General features: G+C 40.1%; 1 protein-coding gene across 2 annotated transcripts in view; it reads right to left on the bottom strand.

The window, feature by feature from the left end:
• The window catches only part of DNAH6 (dynein axonemal heavy chain 6), a 261,133-nt gene that overhangs the window by 99,602 nt on the left and 139,657 nt on the right, over positions 1–21,874 (bottom strand). For both annotated transcript variants that reach the window (XM_045446656.1, XM_045446657.1), the window contains exons 36-45: positions 20,755–20,937; positions 20,041–20,184; positions 15,455–15,676; positions 14,485–14,632; positions 12,520–12,677; positions 10,949–11,080; positions 6,403–6,574; positions 5,144–5,290; positions 4,261–4,334; positions 2,432–2,586 (exon numbers count right to left, since the gene is read on the bottom strand). In XM_045446656.1, the coding sequence (XP_045302612.1) occupies positions 2,432–2,586; positions 4,261–4,334; positions 5,144–5,290; positions 6,403–6,574; positions 10,949–11,080; positions 12,520–12,677; positions 14,485–14,632; positions 15,455–15,676; positions 20,041–20,184; positions 20,755–20,937 (1,535 nt within the window). The remainder of the gene's footprint in view (positions 1–2,431; positions 2,587–4,260; positions 4,335–5,143; positions 5,291–6,402; positions 6,575–10,948; positions 11,081–12,519; positions 12,678–14,484; positions 14,633–15,454; positions 15,677–20,040; positions 20,185–20,754; positions 20,938–21,874) is intronic.

The following is a 21,874-nucleotide window of genomic DNA, read 5'->3' as shown; positions in this document are numbered from 1 at the left end:
ATTAAACAGCAGAAGTATAGGAAAGGTAAAACAATTGATTGCTTATGGTTTATAGAAAAAAAATCCTGAGGATTTAAGTGTCCAACTTAACACGATCCAACACTAAAATGTAGTTGATGAGGGAAAAAAAACAAAGCCATGAAAATCTTGCTATGGTAGCAGACTGCAGGAAATCCTGTCCTCACACACACTTTACACTGCGGATTGCACAGAATACTATATCAAATCTGGGCATCACGTTTTAAGTGGAACATGGAGAAATTATCAAGTGCTCAGTATGTGGAGGCTGAAAATAATCTCTAACAGGCAACAGTGGAGGATCTGGGTTATATCTGCTCAGAGAAGGGAAAGCTAAGTGGGGCCTAGTCACAATTTTCAAATATTTGAGGGCTATAATGAAAAAAGTGGATCCATTTTGGGTGGAGGCACCCGCAGCACAGTTAGAGCCAAAGGACTGGATGCGATTCTCAGTCTGTGACTCACCAGCTAGGGGACTTGGGACAATTCACCTAATCTTTCTGTGGTACACGGGACTGTCCAAAAATGGCTGCAGTAACGTTTCTGGTCCTACTTGCTCTTTGATCCTGTTAAGAGACAGTCTCTGACCCTTTGTTGTCAACTGGGTAGGCCTGTGCGACTCCTCTGACTAACAGTATGGTATAAGTGATGTTATGTGACTTCCGAGGCTGTTGTGAGAGGGCATTTGGCTTCTGTTGTCATTCTCAGGGCACCGGACTTTGGAGCCCTGAGCCATGGGAGAAGCCCAGACACTCTGATGCTGCTGTGCTAGAGAGACACAATCAGTGCACACACGGGCAGAGGTACGCAATGTGCTCCAGATGCTGTGTGACTTTGACTGCATGGAGACTCCTAAGACAGAACCCCTGGGAACCTGAGATCAGGAAACAATGAAGCTACCAAGGGTCACGGTGGCTTATCATATGGCAACAGACCACCGGAACATTCTCGGAGCCTTAAATGTAGAGAGACTATGATACTGGGCTGCAGAGAGCTGTTATCACGGTGAAACGCAGTACTCCATATCATGGTTTCATACTCACACCGAGCGCCATTATTATTACTGCTCCACAGGATGGAACTGACAGCAGATGTCACAGGCAGAAAATTGTGTATCATCCTTCAAGTGTCATTTTAATACTTACAATTGTCAACAGTATACAAAAACACCTAAAAAAGTGGTGTATCATAGGATTTCCCTCATGTGTGGAATTTAAGAAACAAAACAAATGAACAAAGAAAAACAAGAGACAAACCAAAAAACAGACTCTTAAATATAGAGGACAAACTGATGGTTAGTAGAGGGGGGTCCAGGGAGTGGGAGAAATAGGTGAAGGGGATTAAGAGTACACTTAATGTGATGAGCACTAAGTAATGCACAGAATTGTTGAGTCACTATATTGTATACCTGAAACTAATACAACACTGTATGTTAATTATACTGGAATTAAAATTTAAAAAAAGGGGTGTATTCCCCAAGGACTGCAGATATTCAGGCTGGATACCTATTTGTCATGGGCATCCCTTAAAGGATACTTGCAATGGGTAAAAGTCAGGCTTATAAGCAGATGGAGTCTACTATACTTGGATTCCACTCATTTTATTATAATCTTGAACCCCTTATTTCTTTAGGCATACACATAATCAGCCTTTTTATACTGTACATGTATCTCTGTAAACTACCTTACATCCTTTTTTTTTTTTATAATGAGACAGGGCATTTAAACCAAATAAAAACAATCTATTAATATTTAATCAAAATAATCCCTGGGTTCCAATTCATGCAGTTTATATTTAAAATATATAAAAAATAACTTTTACATTATAGCAAGATTTGCCAATAGGCCTTTGTCCATCTGAAAATCTATTTAAGGTCTTTTGTACAACTTAATTCTTACCTTTCAAAAAAAATTTTTTTTTAACATTTATTCATTTTTGAGAGACAGAGACAGAATGTTAGCGGGGGAGAGGCAGAGGGAGACACAGAATCCAAAGTAGGCTCCAGGCTCCAAGCTGTCAGCACAGAGCCCAACGCAGGGTTTGAACTCATGAACCCTGAGATCATGACCTGAACTGAAGTTGTACACCCAACCGATTGAGCCACCCAGGCACCCCATTTCTTAACTTTTTCTTAAAGATTTTTTAAAGTTTATTTATTTTGAGAGAGAGAGAGAGAGAGGGAGAGTGCACATGCACAAGTGGGGCAGAGGCAGAGAGAGAAAGGGAGAGAGAGAATCCCCAGCAGGCTCCACACTGTCTGTGTAGAGCCCCATGTGGGGCTTGAACTCATGAACTGGGAGATCATGACCTGAGCTGAAATCAAGAGTTGGACATTCAACCCACTGAGCCACCAAGACACCCTAATTCTTACCTTTTAATACAATGTATTATTGGACACCCTATAGTACTATACCTTGAAACATGTTCTATAGCATCCTGGAAGAACACCAACTTTACTTCTTTGGGATTTATAAGGTTATAATCGTCAAGATAGTCCTGTAGAACATTTGCGATTTTCTCCATATCAGGCATGTCATTGTAAATCCGATCAGTCTTATCTGCTCCAAACTATAAGATGATTTATGGGAGAGGGACCAAGTTAGATCAATTATGATACAGAAATACACACATTCATAATCTTAGGAGGTAATATTCTTTCACCCATGTTGCTATTTAATCATCTGCATGCATATATATGAATATGTGTTATATATTGTATTATATAATGTACATATTAGCAAGGCTTCAAAACCAAGGAAATGGGACTAAGAAACTCAGATTTTCATGGATAACTGAAAATCCATTTCATTTAACTTCAAATGGCACATTGGAATTTCAGCAATCTTTGCTATAAAATCCACACAGGAGCTCAGAAATAGGTTTTCATACTTTCTCACTGTACCTTATTGTGGTTTCATATTTTTACGCTCAGCCTATTGATATCAGAAAAGCTAAATGGGCTGAAAATTATGCATGCCAGACTGTTAGGGTTATAAAAAATCATGCCAGAACTACATGTAGTTTTTACCAGTGGTCATCTCATTAATTAAACCATTGGGAATGAAATTTGGTGTAAACTATAAGGAATTGAGCTCCTGGGTGAGGTCCTGTTTGGACCTGTTGATGACGTCTTTTCTTTGCTGTAGCAACTGCCCTGGGGGCATCTTTATTTGGAGCCATTGATTAAAATACTCATAGGTAATGCAAGAAGGGTCCAACTGCTCTTTTCCTATTGCTTTATTCCCCTATTTGATAATTAGATCAGTAGGAACACATAGGAAATATAATCACCACCTGGAAACAAACTTTGGACTTTGTTTTTAAATACATTTAAATAGATCTGTTTCACACAAATTATCTTTTTTATTTGTCAGGGGTTACAGGGTGATGAGGTAATTGCATACTTGTAATAGAAAGACAAGTTGTTCATTTGTTTGAAAGCCTGCTGTATACCTAGCTCTATGCAGGAAGCTGGAGATTTAGAGTGAACAAAACAGACATGGCCCCTGCCCTCTTGAAGACACTAGGGATGTTGCACCCAACAAGAGTCAACTTGGAAAAACAAGATGGTTATCAACAAACACAGGTAGGATGGTTAGATGGAAGGCTTATTGGAGGTGGTTCTAGAGGGTTGGTGTGTACATGTTATTGGGGGTACAAACTGAGGAGGAAGAAAAATTTTGCAATTAATGAGAGCTACCCTGAAATGAAGAGGGCAGCACTGGTAACCTAATTAGCTTCCACTGCTGGAAGCATTTAGGCACAGGCTGAACAGCTACACAGAATACAGTAAGGGGGATTCCAGTCCTGAGTTAAGAAACTAATTCTCTCTTCTTCCTTCCAAATTGAAAACCTGATGGGGCTCTGATTCAAACTATTGCCAAAACGAATGTGACTAGATCAGGAGTCAACAATCTGTTTCTCTAAAGGGCCAGATAATAAATATTTTAGGTTTTCAAGGTCATTATAGCCTTTGTTGCTACTACTGCACTCTGTCTTGTGATGCAAAAGCCACCACATAAAAATATAGTGCACAAATGGACGTGGCTGTGTTTCTATAGAATTTTATTTACAAAAATGGGCAGTGGGATATAGATTTGACCTATGGGCCATAGTTTGCTGACCCTTGGTCCTGATCTTTAATCTTCACAGATGTAGCAAAGTTCTTGCTGAAGATGAAACTGAACTATAAAATAGTAAATACTTTATAATCTTCAAATGTAGTCAAGTCAACATACTTGCCTGAATAAAGTCTCCAAAGATGATGGGTTTTGTCAAAAAATAGTCCAGGCCAATTGCAATTCCAAAATGTTTGTCTATTAAAAAAACAAATCAATTTTTAATATGTGATAAGCTTGAATGCAATACTTCAATAAGATATACAGAATAATATCAGCTGTTACTTTACTTAGAAGGCTTAACTAGTATGAATGAAACTGAGAGAAAGCCATGTTAACACCATAGCATTTTAGTTTGGTTGATAATCTCCTGAATTTAAGATTAAGAATATTTAATGTTAATAGACATTTTATTAAATAATAGATATTAAATATGTATTTAATAGGGCGCCTTGGTGGCTCAGTCAGTTAAGCGTCCGACTTCAGCTCAGGTAATGATCTCACGGTCTGTGAGTTTGAGCCCTGCGTTGAGCTCTGTGCTGTCAGTTCAGAGCCTGGAGCCTTCTTCGGATTCTGTCTCCCTCTCTCTCTCTGTCCCTCCCCCACTCACACTCTGTATCTCAAAATATGAATAAACATTAAAAAAAATTTTAAATATGTATTTAATAAATAAGAGGTACTTTAGAAATATCCTAGCTTCTTACCAGACAAAATGCTGGTTCTCCTAACTTTCCCTTTTCTACTTAGAATTCCCTTTCTGAATTTAAAATATTAACTCTTCCTGAGTTTCAACAAAAGGATTTTTATAATATTTCATATACTTCTACATATTTGAATCATTGAAGAGAAAAACGTTTTTACACATGAATGACTGAAACCCATTTTGCTTTACCTTATCTAAGCTCATTTTAATTTTTCTTTATGGAAATCAAATGGCTTTTCCAGTCCCCCCCACCCCACCCCACCAAAAGAAAAAAAAGAACAGCTACATAACGAGTGATATTTACTGGCCATTTCTGTCAAAATAGCATGGAAATAGTGCTTATCTTCATTATTAATCAAACGGTCATGGAAGACTCTTTGGCATTCATGGCAAAAGAGTCTAAATATCTGTATTTCTTCTCTTACTGTTCCTGGATCACATTGGAGGATACCTGTTTGTTTAAGAGAAGGGAAAAGGGAAAATTCTACATTTGTGGAATATCTAGTAACAGGTTAATTAACTAGAAAATCATAAGTCCAACTTTATCCCCACACCACCAGAAATGGGTGCTTCCCCAATGGGTATACACACATAGAGTAATGGTGATTTCACTTTTTGAAAGCAAAATTGGACACATTATCTGGCAAACCCCTTTTTCTTGTTTTGTGATGTTTCTTTAACCGAACATGTGAAGTGGTCAGACTTCACAGTATAGGCAACGTTCATCTCATTATTACGTTGGGTTGCAACATGTTAAGTGAGAACTGTCACAGCTCTTTAATATACATATATATTCATCCAGGCCGCCCCTGCCCCGCTGCCCCGACCCCTGACCTTTACACTGTTTTTCAGAACACCAATTCTCTCTCTCATTCTCTCCCAGTGTTCAGTCCTCACCATATGCCCTTGGTCCTTCTGGCTTCTACTCAAATTACTCTGAGTCCTCCGAGTATTAATATAAATTGTAATTGTAAACATAGTTGTAATAATACCAAGTTACAACAAAAGCAGTGATGTATAGCAATCCTCCAAGTGTTCACTCTATGGGGGACCCTTCACTTCCCACAACACAGTGCCGAGAGGGTCAGGGAGCACATTTACTACACGCACAGGTGTAGAGAGCAGACAGGATGAGTCATACAACAAAAGAACAGAATCCTTGAGTAGGCTGGAGAGGATGGGATCCAGTGTCAGAGAGAGTACTGGCACGTGGTCCGAGTAGGGACACGTCAGCCATTGCAGTAGGAGGGAAGGCAGATGCAGGTTGTCTAGGAGAGTTGGAAGATGGGGCAGTCTGGTTTTATTTCTTCTATTGTTTTCAGTGAAATAAGAAGACAGGTCATCAGCTGGGAGCAAGAAATGGAAAGGGATGCTGGTGGTCTGAGGGAAGCCGTGAAGTAGTCAGTCTGGGGTGGGGTTTGGTGGGGACCTGAATAGGGAACATGTAATGAGATTTCTGGGTGTGGCACAGACACTCATGTACATACAATTCTACTGAGAGACTGGGGGTGAATGGAAATGAAGGGAGGGCGCAGGTCAGAGAATGAGGGTTCCATACACTACCTTGTACACATTTGGATAAATCCCTCAAGTTAAAGATGTAATGGGACTTGGCTGGTGTTGGCAGAAGATCAACACTCATTCTGTTATAAATCTCAACTGCAGCCTCTACAATGTTTGATGCGGTTTGCTTTACAGCTGGTGGGAAGTCACTGAGGAAGCCATTTAAGATGGCCTAGAACAAGAAACATAATGTGAGAGGGTTAGAATTTTTTTTTTATGATGATGCTTTTCCTAATAATAACTAGAAAGTTGGATTCCAATGCAAGGACATATGGGTGATAAAACTCTTCCATTCACTTCAGAGTATGTCCCCTAGAGTGGGCGCACTCCCGTCTTCTGAGATTGGTGATCCCTGAGCCACATTTGTATCTGACCAGAGAACGGACCAAACTTACTCTCCATGTAATTTAGACTTCTGCTTACTGTGTGTCCAGAGGGTCATTGTGGAATGCCCAAACTCATCTGGAAAAAGTCCTCTCTCTGATTTTTATGGGTGAATTACTAAGAGTTCCATAGACTTCGTCCTCATGTATGTTTAAAGTACAACTTACTCATAACAGCACCTCTTCCCCCCTTTAGTGTCCCCAGCATATGGCCCCACCCTGTGATTAGATCAGGAACACAGAAGTCTCCTTTGACACTTCCCATTCTCTGTCCCCCCCAGTCAAGCTTGAATACATTTCTTGAATGTCTGCTTCCCTGACATGAGCTCATTCCAGCCCTGACTCTTTCATGGGGACTTCTTCGCCCTTTTCTTCTCTCACTGGCCTCTCCATTTCCACTCCTGTCTCCCTTCAGGCACTGCCTCCCCTGTCTGTCCAGGCTCACTGTACCCTCTTCCCCATTGCTCAGCGTGACCCAGCCACATTGGCCTAACCACCCAGGCTCTCTTCTCTCTCAGGGTCTCCACGCATCTGTCCCCCTTCCACCATCTGCTGCCGCATGGCTCTCTGCTGGCAGGGACTTTTTGATTCTTGTGTTTTCGGTTACTTCTCATCTCTTTAGAGAGGCCTTCCCTGACTCCTGTCAGTGTCTCTGATGGCTCTCTGATATTCTCATATGTTGCCACAATCTCAAAGTTCTTATTTACTAGCTAGCCTGCTGCCCCCAGGTGCTTGGGACAATCATAGATTTTTAAATAGATAAGTTCCCATCACTATTAACCTTGGAGTTACTCATGGGAGAAGCCACCAGAATGCACACCAATGCTTGTAAGTCAGTCCTTGTGACTTTAGACTTTTGGCTCATATAAGACATATTTTAAAATAAACCCAAGTATTTGTTTCAATGAGCCTCCTTGTTAAACATTAGTTTTAGCAGCTTATGAGGGCTATCTTTTGAGGTACCATCCTTCTGGGACCCCAACATGAGTTTAACATGCTCCATATGGCCCACATTTTGAGTAGGACCATCCCAACATATATAAAATAAAAATTTTACTACACATATTGTATATACATTATATATTAAAAAATTAAAATTGTAGTCTGTTTATTCTCCATCACACAAATTATATAGTTATAGATAGTATTAATATAATATATATTAGTTCATTCATCTGTTTATTATCTGGCTCCATCGTGGAAGCTCCGTGAGCACAAGGATGGCATCTGATTTGTTTAAAATGTAATACCAACGTCTGGCACATGGGAGCTGCTCAACAAATATTTGTTCAATGAATGAAATTAAGAACTACTAAACTGATATTCATAAATTATAATTAGCATGTCATTATAGAGTTTACTGAGGACCAGGCCGTGGTATTCTATTTAATGGTCTGCCTTACATGGCATGTCTAGCAACTTTGAAAAGCTTCTACTAAGAATACGCACACAAGACCAAGCCAGAATTCCCACAGTTTGGGGGAAGGACGTTTTGGCCTGAGGACATTGTTAGTACTTCATGGAGTTGATCTTTCTCTTTTTAAGTTTATTTATTTATTTTGAGAGAGGGAGAGAGAGCAAGCATGAGCATGAGTGGGGGAGGGGGAGAGAAAGGGAGGGAGAGAGAATGCCAGGCAGGCCCCACACTCAGTATGGAGCCCAGCCCATGCAGGGCTCTATCTCACCACGGTGAGATCACAACCTGAGATGAAATCAAGAGTCGAATGCTCAACTGACTGAGCCACTCAGGCACCCCGTTCATCATTTTTGATTACTGCTGTTACATCTTTCTAATTAGAAATGACATCTACATCATCAATCTAATGTGTTGTGTGCTGTTTAGTTGACCTTTAGGATATATAGTGATGCACATTTTTTGTGTATAAATTTCCAGTAAGTAAACACGAAGATGTGTATGAATGTGGCTCAAGGATGAGTCAGTCACTCATAAACACACATAATCCAAATCACAGCAAAGCCATCCTTAGTGGTTTGCTCCCTGCATATGTGTGCTGTTTGGCTAACTTGCAACAGACTATCCAAGAAAGTACAGCAAAACTACTAATTGTTTTCCAAATAATAGATGGTTGAAAACATTATGTGCATCCTATAAATATACTATACATGTACTATGTAGACTCATCGGCTTCTTTCATACAGTGGAAATAAATCAGTTATTCATGTTGCTAACGACAGATTTACTTTAATTTATTGATTTGCTTTTCTTCAGTTCTTGGTGGTCCCCCAAGTTCTTTTTCCTCGTACAGTGACCAAGGACAGGGAAGGTGGGGTATGAGGTCTTGGGCACTGCTTAGATGGGTTGTGATGAATGTAGAGTTTGGGATCCATGGATCTAGGGCAAATTCTTTTCTTCTACAGGTAAAACATCCTGTCTATTCTGACAGTGAGGAGTATAGGCTTCCCCACCTGAATCTAGTCCAACCCAGCGGCCCCGGGATCTCTCAGTTTTGCCACGTTTCATTTCCATTTTTGCCCCCAGTTAGTGCAAGTTTTAAATATTCGCCTGTACGTTACAATGAAAGGAAACAGTTCCTGCCTGTTTTCAGCTGGGATGTACTTGCCAGATGATGTCCCTGTGAGTGACACATTTCCCATGGACGTGACAATCCTACAGGGAGAGGGAGGAGGCTGAGGGTTGGGAATCATTTCATTTCCAGGAGGCCAGATTCCACATTTTCCTTCCCATCCAAGAAAGCATTGTAGGATGATTAAGAATGACATTTTTTGTTGGGATAGCCTTGAATTTGCTCTCATTTATTGAAATATGAAAGAATTAGCAAATTCAGTACTTTATCATCAGGCATAGGCTACCTGGGACATACTTCTCTGCTAATCATATCACAAAGTGTGTCAGGATAGTATGTTTGGGAGTCACTCATTTCAAACTTCAAAATATACACACAGGGTTTCAACAAAAGTGGGGGGGATTCAAAAAATTCTTCTAATGCCTGTGTTGGTCCCTGTTACCCACTTCATGTTTTGTTCTACACTTTGTCATAGGAGATAAGCTCCCAGCCTTTCATATTTGAAAGTATTCTACCAAACAAAAGTTTAAACAAACAAAGTTTTTCGAAATGTGGGGGTTCTTATGTGTCATTTTGGCATTAGCACCTAAACAACTTACTGAAACTACCTCAAATTTTTTAAAAACAATTTCCCATGGATGTAAGCTGTTTCAATATGAAAACCACTTTCCATCCACTAATCGTTGTGTACATGTTGGCTCTGTCCTTTTTCTCCTCGAAGAGGGTCCCATGGGAAGGAGAGGCCAATGCTGGAGAATGCAGTGGCTCACTTACAGCCAGTGTCACTGCCCCTCTTTGGCTTCCAGGTGATTTACCACCAAAGTCAGCTTCTCCAAACCAGTCACCAGTCATATCCCACCTGTATGCCCACATTACCATTTCTTGCCCCTGTGACTGCATTTACCCGTGAGCCTTCTGTTCCCAAGATCTGTTCCTCCCTGTCAATTCTGGTCCCCCAAGACTCAGCTCACCATCTTCTCTATGAGCTTTTGCTGGTTGGTGATGGCATGCTGTCTCACGTTTTCTCATCATCCTACTCAAAATAACGTTGCTGAGCACTTACAGGGCAGGCACGGTTATATTCCCCCATTTAAAGGATGAGGAGTGGCCCCATGGGAAGTTTGTACAGGTGGAAGAAATATGGGTGGTTGTTTTTGTTGGAGGTGGTCGTGGCAGTGAGGTGATGAATTCTAGATTAGGTGTGTTATGCTTGAGCTCCTTGGGGTATCAGGGACTCTGTTTGATGGGCAAGTGGGCACAGGGACCTGGTGGCCAGCTATGAGAGGAGCACAGAGGCAGGGGGGTGGGTGGGTAGTGGGCAAGATCTGGTGACTGCTGGGAGGCAAGGGCCAAAGATACAGCCTTCCTTAAAGGAAGGAGCTGTGCTTTGACAATCTTTCTGCATTCCTAAAACTGTCTCTGAGATCACAGACACAGAAGGCAGTGATGCAAATGCCTGCCAGCTACTGCCCAGTTGCCTCTGGGTTTACCTGGTTTCTGCTCAGGAAAAGGGACATGTGGGTTCCCCAGAAACACAACAGCCTATTTTGACTGTGGGAGTTTTAGAACAAATATATTTTCTTTTTCTCTCTTGCCTAGGTATAAATTCATATTTACCTGAAAAATCTGTTTCAGACTGTGCTCTGAGGGTGTCGGAAGGCACAGCATGCTGAAGTGTCGGATAAAACGGGGAGTCACAGGGTTGCGGCCACCACCTGGAGGTGCACATGCTGAGACGATCGTTACATCCTGTGTGGGAAGAAATCCACGTGGGTCACCCAGCAAAGAAAGAGATGAGATCTGCCCATGCCAACGGGAGGCCTCAGAACCAACACTTTGTTGAGGACCTACCATATGATAGGATTACGTTATGTTTCCCCACACATTATCTGGCTTCATCCTCACAACAACCTCGGGAGATCACTACTGTCACCCTCATTTTGCAGATGAAAAAGATCAAGACCCTGGGTGGTTAAGTTGTTCAAGGTCACTCAGCTATCACATTTATCTGTATAAACACACCTATGTAAAAATTTAATCTTAAAAAATTGTTAACGAATTGTATCTTGGGTTAAAATATATTCATTTGACAAATATTAAGTATAGTTTATTCTTATTATTTGTGGTAGTTATGTTTGATAAAATCAGTGGAACACTGAATTAAGATACTGATCCATGGCTCCTTTGGGAAAAACAGGGTTATGAGCCTTTGGTCATAACATTTTCAATGGGCCAATACATGATATCGTAATTGCCTCTGGTCTTGACCCCCTTAGACCACCCCTCCTCTGCAGCCAAGGAAATCTTTCCATAATATTTCCTCTAGAGACAGAGCACCTCTTAGAGGATAAATCCACATTCCTTGTCATGGCAGCATGGCCCCCTGAGCTGATCTCTGCATCTCCTGCCACTTTGGTGCCCACATTCCACACCACCATGGTGTTCTACACTCCCTGCTTTGACATGCAAAATGCTCCCTTTCCTTGCTTTGCCACGCTCGGACTGCAAAACCCTTTTCCAACATCACCTCTTCTGGGAAGGCCTCTCTCATCCTCAGCCCAGTGCCCAGCCCTGCCTCCCTCCAGTCTCTCTCCACTCATCATCTTGCATTATAAATACAAGTCCAACTACCCCCTGAAGCTGAGCCCTCGGGGAGGTGGGCCTGTCTCACTTGTCCATGAATCTCCTGAATAAACGGGCAAGAATATAATATACATTAAATAACTTGAGTCACATATTAAAAACACCAAGTCTATATGTTAGAGGCTGAATTGTGTCCTCCTATTCCCCCTGGCCAATCATATGTTGAAGGCCTAGCCTCTGGTATCTCAGAATGTGACTATATTTGGAGATAGGGTCTTCAACGAGGTAATTAAGTTAAAATGAGGTCATTAGGGTGGGCTCTACTCCAGTAGGACTGGTGTCTTTATAGGAAGAGGACATTTGGACACAGACCGACACAGAGGGAAGATCATGAGAAGACACAGGAGAAGATAGCCATCTGCAAGCCAAGGGGAGAAGCCTCAGAAGAAACCAACCCTGTCGACATCTTGGTCTCAGACTTCTGGCCTTTAGAACTGCGAGAAAATAAATTTCTGTTGTTTGAGTCACCCAGTCTGCGGTATTTTGTATGGCAGCCCTGGCAAACAAGTTTTAAACACACAAAGTACTTTAAAACCTAAAGGAACCTGTATGTCTTTCCAAAAGAGTTTGTTTCTGTCATAAAATCCACCAAAATCTTGATACTGCCGTAGTAATTCAATTGGAGGCTGAGAGCCATAGCGGTCCAGTCTGGGCATGTTTAAATCATCAACAAAAATCACAACTTGTTTGTTTCCTGGTGCTCCTGGGGAATAAAATGAATTTAATTTAAGAATTAAGATTTGCCATTGGAAAATGTAAGACAAAGCTTAGGTAAGGCTTTGGACCCAATGAACACCCTGTAGGTCATAATGAGCTCAGTTTGTCTACGTGAGGAGGGCCCCAGCAGGGAGAGGTGGACAGGGCTGGGACACCCACACTGTCAGGTGGGTCCTTGCCCTCACTCCCAGAAGTGCAGGATGATGTCAGCTTTCCAGTCAGGACTGGATCTTTCTCAATACAAGGCACTGCCACTTCCCTCACCAACTGTGTGGCCTGGCATGGGGTGAGGAAGGTCATTTTCTTTTCAGGGCAGGAAACAGAAGCGCTCCAAAGTTCCCTTACCTAATTGCACCACCCTCTACAGGGAAAACGGGGATGGAAAGCATCATGGTCTCATCAAAGGGAAATCCAGTACAGTGGAGTTTCAGAATGCCATATTTAACTTAAAGAAAGTCAATATACATACTGGTAGGAAAAAAAAAAAGGAGTAATGACTGAGAAAAGAGAACAACTTAAGCAGAGGAGGTGACTCCACCCACTCTGGCATCCAGTACTTGCCAATAATGGAGTCGTGGCAAACTCAGTGCCCCACTCCATCCTCCAGATCCCTGAAGCCAAGAAGCAGGACAGGAGTGGGAAGGGGCTCCGAGAGAATCATTCACAAAAATATGGTCTCCCACTACAGAGATTAGTATTCGTTGCCCTGTGCCTACCAGAGTACGAAAAAGGAAATAGAGAGGAGGCAGTAAAGCAGCTGGTATCCCCACAGCTTGGCACAGCAGGGCCCATTAGATAACAGACAATGTGGAAGGCAGCTGGGCTTGGCTAGTACTCCACCCAGGAGGGCTGTGGGCCAGCCAAGTGGACCCAGTACCAAGGACTGCAGATATACGGCTGGAGGGTGGGACTGAGTGGGGGCTAAGACCTTGATTGTCAACATCAGGGGACTTTCCAATTGGGAGGCCAATCCCTGACCTGTACACATCTTGTTGGGGAGTCCCTCGCAGAGCCTGCTCCTAGAAGCCTGCCACACAGACAGCGTTGACAGTCATTTAGCACCAGCAAGAGAGGTAGGGACGATCCACACAGAGGCTCATCTAAATGCCAGTTAGGGAGAACACTTGTCCTTTCCTCTCCTCCTCCCATCCCAACACACCAGAGCCTCCTACGGAGAGGGCCAGAAAGGGCAAAAGGGCATCCCATGCCCCTCTCTACCTCCAGCACCATGAGCCACAAACCAGGTCTACAACAGAGGAGAGGAACAGCTTAAAATTGGGTTTGGGATCAGAGCTTTACATGAGACCTGATTCAAAATAGCTGCAACTGACCAGAGAGGTATACTATTTATCTAAGCAGTTAATGTGGGATCATGAGGGAGATCCCACAAAGCCTGGCTGAAAGCACTGGCTAAAGAAGAAATGTAGACAGTTTCATGCCAATTCCTTGCTCAGTTCAGGTAACTCAATGCACCAGATACAAAGTAGTTGTTTGTTGGTTTGTTTTAAATAAAGGGAAATCCATGCAGGTTTGACAGTAGAGCATGCATGGAGAGGGAGAGCCACAGACTGAAGGTATTCTGAGTTGAAGGTGATGATAGAAATAAACTCCTTACTCACTAAACAGTAAGATACATAGATATATGGCACAGGAAAGAATGTCGTTAATAGAATCACCTTTATAAATACATTAAACAAAGAAAATATGCATTTGTAATTTTATTACCCATTTTGTTTTTGTGATTAGTTTAATAAATAATTTGTGTAAGACAAATAAAACTGGCTAACACTTACCTAGTATATTTTTTCTTTTCCTTTCCAGTTTTGACTCAATGATCTCTTGTGTTCTTGCAGATGAAGTTTGAGCAGAAAAGTTTAGATAAACAGGAACATAGGCAGCTGATTCTTGAATTCGATTCAACAATCCTTTTGCAATGACAGACTTTAAATTTAAAAATACGTTAACTGATTTCATATTCAATATACCTTTCAATTGTCTACATCAGTAACAATCCAGTACAATGAGTAAGAAACAGGATAAAAGGAGATAGGTCAAAGCTAGATCAAAATGTCTGCTTTCTTCTTCTTGGAGATTCCATTTAATTATATTTATCAGAGCCGAAGAAATATTTTAATCAGCAATCTTAGCAAAAGTTTTAATTTTAGTTTTATACCAGAATCCACCTTGGTTCCTATCCAAGTCTCAATTTGATAGCACAAGTCACAGAAGAACCCAAATTTCTTCTAGAAATAATTTAGAAGGTCGCCAGTGAATTTCTGTTTATGTGGACCCACCCCTGAAACCCAAAAGACCAAACCATCAACATTTCCCGCTACAGTCCACTTTTTCCAAACCCCATTGTTGTGCCAGATAGAAGTCAATGGACAGGAGGGGACAGACTCACCTTTATCAATAGTCTGCTCAGGATGCAAACTGTTCTCACCAATTCCCACCCTAATCTTTGTAGTGACAGCCCCAGAAATTCCAAGGGATACAACATAAAATCCCCCAAACCCACAATATTGGTCCTCAGGGTCTTCTGGTTTATGTGTTATCTACACCAAGGATTTATTCAGAAACTGGCAGACCATGGAGTAATTCCCAAGATAGATACAGATTCAGCATAGTTACATTCTTCCTGAAAAATGATCAAAATTCAAAAGAATTTCCTCTGAAAAATAATATGTTATTTCTGGGGCTTACAATTCTAAGTCCACCACACCCTCATTTTTGGACAGACCTTGTTTCAGGTAGGTTTCCTACCTTGCCAACTCCAGTTATTCCAGTAAACAGCACTGAATGCCTGACTGCCAGTAGTTTTTCCATTAGATATCCAAAGCGCACTGTGTCAGTTGTGGGGACTAGCATTTCAAAAAAAGGAACATCTCGGCTGTACTTAAAGGTGGGTATGATTCGTTCCCAGGGATCCAGTCGTTTGGTGTCGAAGTCCATATGAATGCTCCACAGATCACCAGAACTGGGAAGCTAGAGCATAAAATTAAGTACCACTTTCAATAAGATTGATACACAGCAATAGAAAAATTCACACATAAACAAAGGCAGTCATGGAATATGAATCTATTTGGGTTTTTTTTTCCCTTTGTAGAGAAGTAGTTGTTTAGGTATCAGAGTCCAATACTTTAAACACAACCATGCAACACAATGCATTAAAAAAATCTGATAGATTGATTATACTAAAACCTTAGATTAGAATTGTATGGAACTAGAGAGTGTTATGCTAAGTGAAATAAGTCATACAGAGAAGGATAGACACCATATATTTTCACTCTTATGTGGATCCTGAGAAACTTAACAGAAGACCATGGGGGAGGGGAAGGAAAAAAAAAGTTAGAGAGGGAGGGAGCCAAACCATAAAATACTCTTAAAAACTGAGAACAAACTGAGGGTTGATGGGGGGTGGGAGGGAGAGGGGGGTGGGTGATGGGTATTGAGGAGGGCACCTGTTGGGATAAGCACTGGGTGTTGTATGGCAACCAATTTGATAATAAATTTCATATTTAAATAAATATATAAATAAATAGAATTGTAAAGCATTTTCAATTCAAGTCAACATTCAGGGGCTTACTGCTTGCTGACTAATGTGCTTGGGGAGATGGAGGTGAGTGCTGAATGAGAGCCTCTGCCCTCAATGACCTTGAAATTCACATGGGGGACAAAAGCATATCAGTTAATATCACGGAGAAGTGGGGTTCTAATGGAGTTAGTACACTTATAAAGGCAGGACAACTCATGTCTACTTGCAGGGAGTTATGGTGGTGGCTAGAGATTCAGGAAAGCTTCCAAGGGGTGGTGATGTTATAGTTCAGACTTGAAGGAAAAGCAGGAGCCCACAGGCAAGGAAGGAATGAGATGGGGAAGGGGGGTGAAGACAAGGCTAAAGGCATGGAAAGTGCCATGCATGCTGGGAAATACAAGAGCAGTATGTACAGTGAGAGATGAATATGAAAACACAGGCAGGGGCCAGGTTATGAAAAGCCTCACTTTTCAAAGCAAAGTGCATGGAGCAAGAATTTAGGCAACGATTCTGGGCAGGTGGGTGACATGATTAGATTGCATTTCAGAACGCTCATTCTGGCAGCTGTACAAAGAAGCTGTGTTTCAAGCTCATTTGACAGCAACTCTTAATAAGAAATCCATTTTACATGGTGACCTAGTACATTCACAAATATGTGTCTACAAATATGTATAAACTTTACCCCTACTATCTGCAATTCACTTTGGGGACAGCATGTGTGTGCATGTGAGCAGGGGACGGGTAGAGAGAGAGAGAGAGAGAGAGAGAGAGAGGACATTCCAAGCAGGCTCCACTGTCAGTGAGGAGCTGGCTGTGGTGCTCGAACTCAGCAACCTCGAGATCATGACCTGAGTTAAAACCAGGAGCTGGATGCTTAACTGACTGAGCCATCCAGGCACCCCTACTCTATTTTCTATTTTATTCTATTTTTAAAAAACATTTAAGGTGTATTATTTTGTCTGATTTTACAAGGCCAGTTTAAGGTGTTCTTGATATGTAAATATCAATGTAACTACCCTTGAATCATGATGTAGAACATATCCAGAACCTCAGAAAGCTTCTTTCTTCCCCTTCCCCATCAATACCAGCCACACCTCCATCCTCCTCTGAGATAAGTCACTGGTTCATCCTCCTCTGAGATAAGTCACTGGTCTACCTGTCTGGTGTTATTTGTCTACCCTTGTGCTAAAACCATAGTCTCTTTGATCACTTGTGTTAGCCCCAGAAACAGAATGGGGCCTACCATGTAACAGATTTTCAATAAATATTTGTTGAAATGAATACTGAATGCTTGTTTTGCACATTCTCCTACTGCCCTCTGATGATCCCAGATCATTTCCCTTGACCCAGAGGGGTCTGTCTGTACCAAATTCCCAGCTGTCCTTAATAATCTTATCCAATTATGATACAATCATCTTGAGGATCCAGGAGGGTTTCATATCTACTAAAAGGTCCTAATCCATAAGGCTCAGATTCTTATGGATTTTTTTCTTTTGGTAACTTTTAACTTTTATATAATTTAAAACTTACAGAATAGTTAAAAGAATAGTGCAAAGGACTCCATATATTCTTTATCTATATTAATTGTTTACATTTAGCCTCATTTGCTTTATTGTTGTATTTTTCTACTCTTTGAGAGTTAATTGTATACACTATTCCACCTTATCCTAAATAACTGAGTGTGTATTTCCTAAAGAACAAGAATATCGTCTTATATAATCACAGTAAAATGATCGAAATCAGGAAATTGAATAGCGATATGTTATTATCCAATTTACATTCCATACTCAAATATTGCCAGTGGTTTGTTGTTGTTTTTTTTTTTAAGAGAGAGAGAGAGAGCATGCCGACGGAGAGAGGGGTAGAAGAAAACAGAGAGAATCCTAAGCAGGTTCCATGCTCGGTGCAGACCCCAATGCAGGGCTGGATCCCATGACTCTGGGATGATGACCTAAGCCAAAATCAAGAATTGGACACTCAACCTACTGAGCCACCCAGGTGCCCCTGCCAGTGTTTTTAGTAATGTCACTTGCAGCTATATTTTCCCCAGTCTAGGATCCAATACAGGATAATGCATTGTATTTAGTTATATCTCTTTAGTCTCTTCATCTGGAAAATTTCCTCAGCTTTCTTTGTCTCCCATGATGGACAATTTTGGAGAATATAGGCCAGTTTATTTTACAGAATGGTCCTCCATTTAGGCATTCCAGATGTATTCCCATCATTACATTTAGGTCATGCATGTTTGAAAGGAATACTTCAGAACTGAGGTTGTGTCTTTCTCAGTGCACTATGCCAGAAGGCACAGTTTTGTCCTAATACTGATGTTAAATTGATTTCTTAGTTAAGGTCGTGTTTGCAAGGTTTTTTTTTTTTTTTTTTTTTTTTTTTTACTGTAACAATACTATTTCTGTCTTTGCAATTAATCAAATGATTCATAGGAGATAATTTGAAACTATGTAAGTGTTGTTTCTCATCAAACCTTCACCCACTAGTTTTGGCATCCATTGATGATTCCTGCCTAAATCAATTATTACTATGACAGTTGCAAAGTTATGATGTTCTAACTCCATCACTTCTCCTATGCAGATTACTTGGTATTCTTCTGTGAGATGGAGCTCTTCCTTCTCCCCCTTTATTTATTTATTCATGTATATTTTTATTTTGAGTATGGACTCACAGGTTTTTATTTCGTGCAAAGACTTGTAATCCCATACCATTATTTATTTTGATGCTCAAATCTGCCCAGATTTGGCCAGTGGTAGCCCTTCATGAACTGGCTCCTGCGTTGACATCATTCTCTGAGAACTTCTTTCCTATCTGACATAAGATGTTCTAGGCTCATTCTGTACATCCTTTGTCCCAGTGGCTGGAATCAGCTATTTCATTAAGGAGCCCTAGTTTCCTTTCATGGAGAGCAGTATTTAGAAATTAGCATACCTATGCTAATTGCTCTTGAGGTGTCCTTGCTTCTAGTTCCTCTTAGCACACAGAACTAGGCAATTTATGTATGTGTGAATATATGTATTAATTTTCATATATATATACATATACATACATACATATACATATGTATGCATATATATATGTATATATGTATGTATATACATACATACATATATACATATATATATATAAAATCCATGAAAACCATTACTTCCAATTACAGTTGGAATTCTTGGAATTGCAAGAACACAGGTGCCTTCTAATCTTTCCCCTTCCATATTTGTAAATCCCTTTCTAACAGTGAGAAACCTGGTTGGCATTATCCTCAATATATTTATTCATTTGCTCAATCTTAGAATGTACAGAAAGCAATTTCTGAATTGTCAAACCATAACACTGTGAAGAATAAGTGTACTAACTAGAATTCAATATATTGTTTATAGTAGGGAGTTTTTATATAATTTTTTTGAGAGAGAGAAGAGAGCACGAGTGGGAGAGGGGCAGAGAGAGAGGGAGAGAGAGAATCCCAAGCAGGCTCTGTCAGCACAGAACCTGATGCAGGGCTCAAATCCATGAACTGTGAGATCATGACCTGAGCTGACACCAAGAGTCGGGTGCTTAAACAACTGAGCCACCCAGGTGCCCCTACTTTTATACCTTACTTTCTTCATATGGCTGGGAGAGAATTATTAAAAATTTTAATACAATAAATGCTATCTATGGTTTTAAAAAGGTAATGATTTTAGAAACCCTTATAGTGAAGGATTTTTATATTTGCAGTAGAACTAAGTCTTTTAAAATTCTAGTCTTGAAATTTAATTGTAATGGTTCAGTTATTATTTTAAAATTAAATGTATTTAGCTCTTACCCTGGCATCAGGATTATCATCAAATTGTGTTCTAATAAATGTATCAAAGGGATCCCAGTAGTTTTCAGTTAGATTTCCACCCAAAGACCATAAATAACAGAATATAAAAGTCTGACATAGTACTGTATTCAGTTTTATTTGTTCCTGAAAGAATAAAGAGAAAGAATTTTAGTATTTTACTTGTTCACATAAAAAGAATCCTTAAATTGCAAAGTCTAAAGATTGTTTTCTTTTGCTTAGACTCATGCATTTAAAAAAAGGGCATAGTATATGTTTCTTATAGTTGACTCAACAGTTCAAAGAGCAACATTTTATAGTAGTGCATATTTAAATACTCTGATGAAAACACAAATGACAAGGAATATGTAGAAAAAAGCTCAAATATGTCTTTCAACTGACTATTATAACTTTGTTTATACCTGCATGAAGGTATTTAAACAGCTGCTAGACAGACACATATACCAGGAATGCATTGTAGATGTTGTAGACTGTAAGGAATTTAAACATTGAGTAGAAGAATAAACTATAGGTTTTTTTTTATATTCCTTGCAACTTAGAGATTCTATGAATCTATTTACAATCATTACTTGCCTGAAAAATTAACTTGAAAATCAAATGATCATTTTATAGAAAATTTAGAATTGTTTATTTGCAAAGCATCTATATAACAATTTCATTTTCATAGCTATATAGCATTGAGGAAACCTTTCGTACCATTGTCAAATTAACTCCATCTTTCCCAAATATCAAAGACTCCAATAAGCAACAGAGTGTAGTAACTTTGCTGATGTCCACTTGTGGGATTGCTTGGCTGCATTTTTTATTGACAAAATATAAACCATCATCAACATAACGTTGGAAAAGGTTCAATATGTATTCTTGGGTTTCCTCATTTAGCTGAAAATCATAAAAACAAATGTTTCAGTAAGACTAGATAAAATATATAATTAAGTTTAGAAATGGGTTAGTTTAAATCTGTGTATTGTAATATATTCTGTGACTTTTAATATTTATTATTTATTTATTTTTAAAAGTTTATTTGTTTTGAGAGAGAGAGAGCATGAGCCTATGATTGAGTGTGTGAGTGGGGGAGGGGCAGAGATAGAGGGAGAGAGAGAATCCCAAGCAGGCTCAATGCTGTCACTGGGTAGCCTAACTTGGGGCTTGATGCAGGGCTCAGTCTCACAAACCAGGAGATCATGATCAGAGCCATCTGAAATCAAGATTCGGACACTTAACTGACTGAGCTACCCAGGCACCCCTATTCTGTGACTTTAGGTTAAAGGGTATAAACATAACAAGATATGAAACAAATTGAAATTTTAAGAAAACCTTCTATAATTTGGAAGAGACATGGGGGAGATTCTGGGTAGCGGACAATATCCTACATCTTGATCTGGTAATAAGTACACAGGTGTTTATTTTATAGTCATTTGTTAATTGTCAACATAGATTTCAAGCAGCCTTATAATTAGGAACAATAAAAAACAAGAAGCAAAAAACAGCAATTTAAATATCTACGAAAAAAGAGGGAATAGTTCCCAGAGATTTGAAAAGAATGCAATCCCTCTCACCATTCCTATTCAACATTGTACTATAAGTCTTAGCTAATGCAGTAGGACAATACAAAGAATAAAGAGTACACAGATTGAGAAGGAAGAAAAAAAAGTCTTTGTTCACAGATGACTGGTCTATGTAGACAATACCAAAGAATTGACAAAAAACTCCTGGAACTAACAAGCTGTTATAGCAAGGTTGCAGGATACAGGGTTAATATACGAAAGTCAATTGCTTTCCTATATACCAGCAATAAATGAGTAGAATTTGCAATAGA

Source organism: Leopardus geoffroyi, chromosome A3 (assembly GCF_018350155.1).
Source record: "Leopardus geoffroyi isolate Oge1 chromosome A3, O.geoffroyi_Oge1_pat1.0, whole genome shotgun sequence".
Classification (NCBI taxonomy): Eukaryota; Metazoa; Chordata; class Mammalia; order Carnivora; family Felidae; genus Leopardus; species Leopardus geoffroyi.
The sequence above is the reverse complement of the archived record's forward strand: the minus strand, read 5'-3'. Positions and strand labels throughout refer to the sequence as shown.